This window comes from Rhincodon typus, chromosome 8 (genome assembly GCF_021869965.1).
Source record: "Rhincodon typus isolate 14 chromosome 8, sRhiTyp1.1, whole genome shotgun sequence".
NCBI lineage: Eukaryota > Metazoa > Chordata > Chondrichthyes > Orectolobiformes > Rhincodontidae > Rhincodon > Rhincodon typus.
In genome coordinates this window covers 10,833,982-10,836,002 of record NC_063339.1, presented here as the reverse complement: position 1 = coordinate 10,836,002, position 2,021 = coordinate 10,833,982, and the positions used below count along the sequence as shown (strand labels likewise).

The 2,021-nt window shown below is 43.2% G+C and overlaps 1 protein-coding gene across 1 annotated transcript in view; it reads right to left on the bottom strand.

Moving 5' to 3' along the window:
• Nucleotides 1–155: 155 nt before the first annotated feature.
• Nucleotides 156–2,021, bottom strand: part of LOC109913607 (aarF domain-containing protein kinase 1-like) — a 9,584-nt gene continuing 7,718 nt past the window's right edge. Inside the window, exon 3 of the mRNA XM_048600385.1 lies at nt 156–630. Coding sequence (XP_048456342.1) covers nt 459–630 — 172 coding nt within the window. The 3' untranslated portion in view covers nt 156–458. The remainder of the gene's footprint in view (nt 631–2,021) is intronic.

Sequence of the window (2,021 nt, the reverse complement as noted above, 5' to 3'; positions counted from 1 at the left end):
GAGAGGCAGATGGGTAAGGGAGAGGCAGATGGGTAAGGGAGAGGCAGGGGTTTTAGGGAGAGGCAGGGGAGTTAGGGAGAGGTGGGGGGGTTAGGGAGAGGCAGGGGTTTGCTACATGGCCGAACCAATGAACATCACAAATAAACGGTAGGAAATATGATAATCAGTTTAACCTTTAACAGTGATGGAAACAAACTCTTAACCAAGCTAGACATTAATTTGTCTCCTGAGGAAGTGTCACTAGATCCGAAAAATTAATTCTGATTTCCTCCACAGATGCTGCCAGACCTGCTGAGCTTTTCCAGCAATTTCTGTTTTTGTTATTAATTAGGCCTGGTCTGCTGTAACATCACAGCACATGGGGAATCTGGGAGACTGGCCAGAGTAGGTGTCAAGTGCTGCAGGGGAATAAAGAACTGGAAAATAAATATTCATCTTTTCTTTGGCAGACAGCAGCTTCATTGCAGGTGAGGATGATGATAGCCCAGAATCTCAGCAATCCAGGTGCTCAGCAACGATGCCTTAATCCAGAGCAATGCCTCATAGAGGTTGATCTGCCAAAGATCAAGCGTCTCAGACATGGAGATTTTCAGCTTCCCGTACCAGGACTGACATTTATCCCTCTCGTGCCTGTCAAATTAAGCAGAAAATCAATGTTAAAATTCCTGGGAATGAACACAGAACCCAGACACCACAAGTCTCTGAGGTGGTCATTCAGAAAACCATCAGCTCAAGACACATTTTATTACAGTCCCTTCTTTTATAAGACCATTAGATATAGGAGCAGTTTTCGGCCATGTAGCCCTTTGAGTTTGCTCCGCAATTTGATTGAGGCTGGTATGTTTTTTAACTCTATTCTCCTGCTTCTCCCGATGACCCTTGATCCACTTGCCAATCAAGAACTATCAATCTCTGTCTTAAATACCCTCAATGAAGTTCAGTTTGTTCATGGTTTTTAAACCATATCATCAACAATAAAACATCTTTTAAAAATCTGTCAAATTTCTCCCTCACTGCTGCCTGAAGGAAGTAGCTATAGAGATAGTGGACGCACAGTTAGTAATCTTTCTGTATCCTTAGATTTGGAGTGATTTAGAGTGACAACTCGGTATTCACCCACAGGCTCTTCAAGCATGGGACTGAGTGGCAGGTAATTCCTAACAGCAACTACTTGCATTTATATAGTACCTTCAATGTGGCAAAAAAGTCCTGAGCGTGCTCACCACCTGGTCATAACACACTCTAGGGGAAGATGAACCCTGGCTGATTTGCGGTTTGACCAATGCAGAGGTCCTGAGCAGCATGAGCTCAGATACAACCTAGGATGTCTCAGCTTTTAGCAACCCACAAGGAGAGGTCAATTTACCCAATAAATATGAATTTCTATTCCAAAATGCAACATAAAATGCACATTTTGTTGTTACTGAAAGATGCTTTCTTTTCTATTGACCTTAACCAAGCATCCTGGTCGATGGTTACTACTTATCAGATAATATTTGCCATTTAAATTTGTCACTAACAGGATGCTGCCATTAAGCCAGAAAGACATTACACCCTATCACACAAATGAGTAACGTTGTAGATGAATTTCCGTGCCAGTGTGAGGCCGGGTTTATAGGTCATATGTCCGAAAAATGCTATCAAGCAAATATCTCTTCAGCTGTCTGCAATATGCAAAGTATTGACCGCACCCAATCAGAGATACTTGCAGAACCCATAATAGTGTCCGACATGGGCTGCAGTTCAGCAAATGGACAGTATTTGTTCAATACTCCTGAGTGTGCACAGAACTATGTTGATCATCACGTTAGGCTTGTGGTGTATTGGAAGTTACAGGTATTAGTATACAGGACCCCGTCCTTTGTGGACAGAAAGAACATGGATACACACTGCTTCAGAGATAGTAGGAACTGCAGATGCTGGAGAATCTGAGATAACAGGGTGTGGAGCTGGATGAACACAGCAGGCCAAGCAGCATCAGAGGAGCAGGAAGGCTGACATTTTGGGCCTAGACCCTTCTT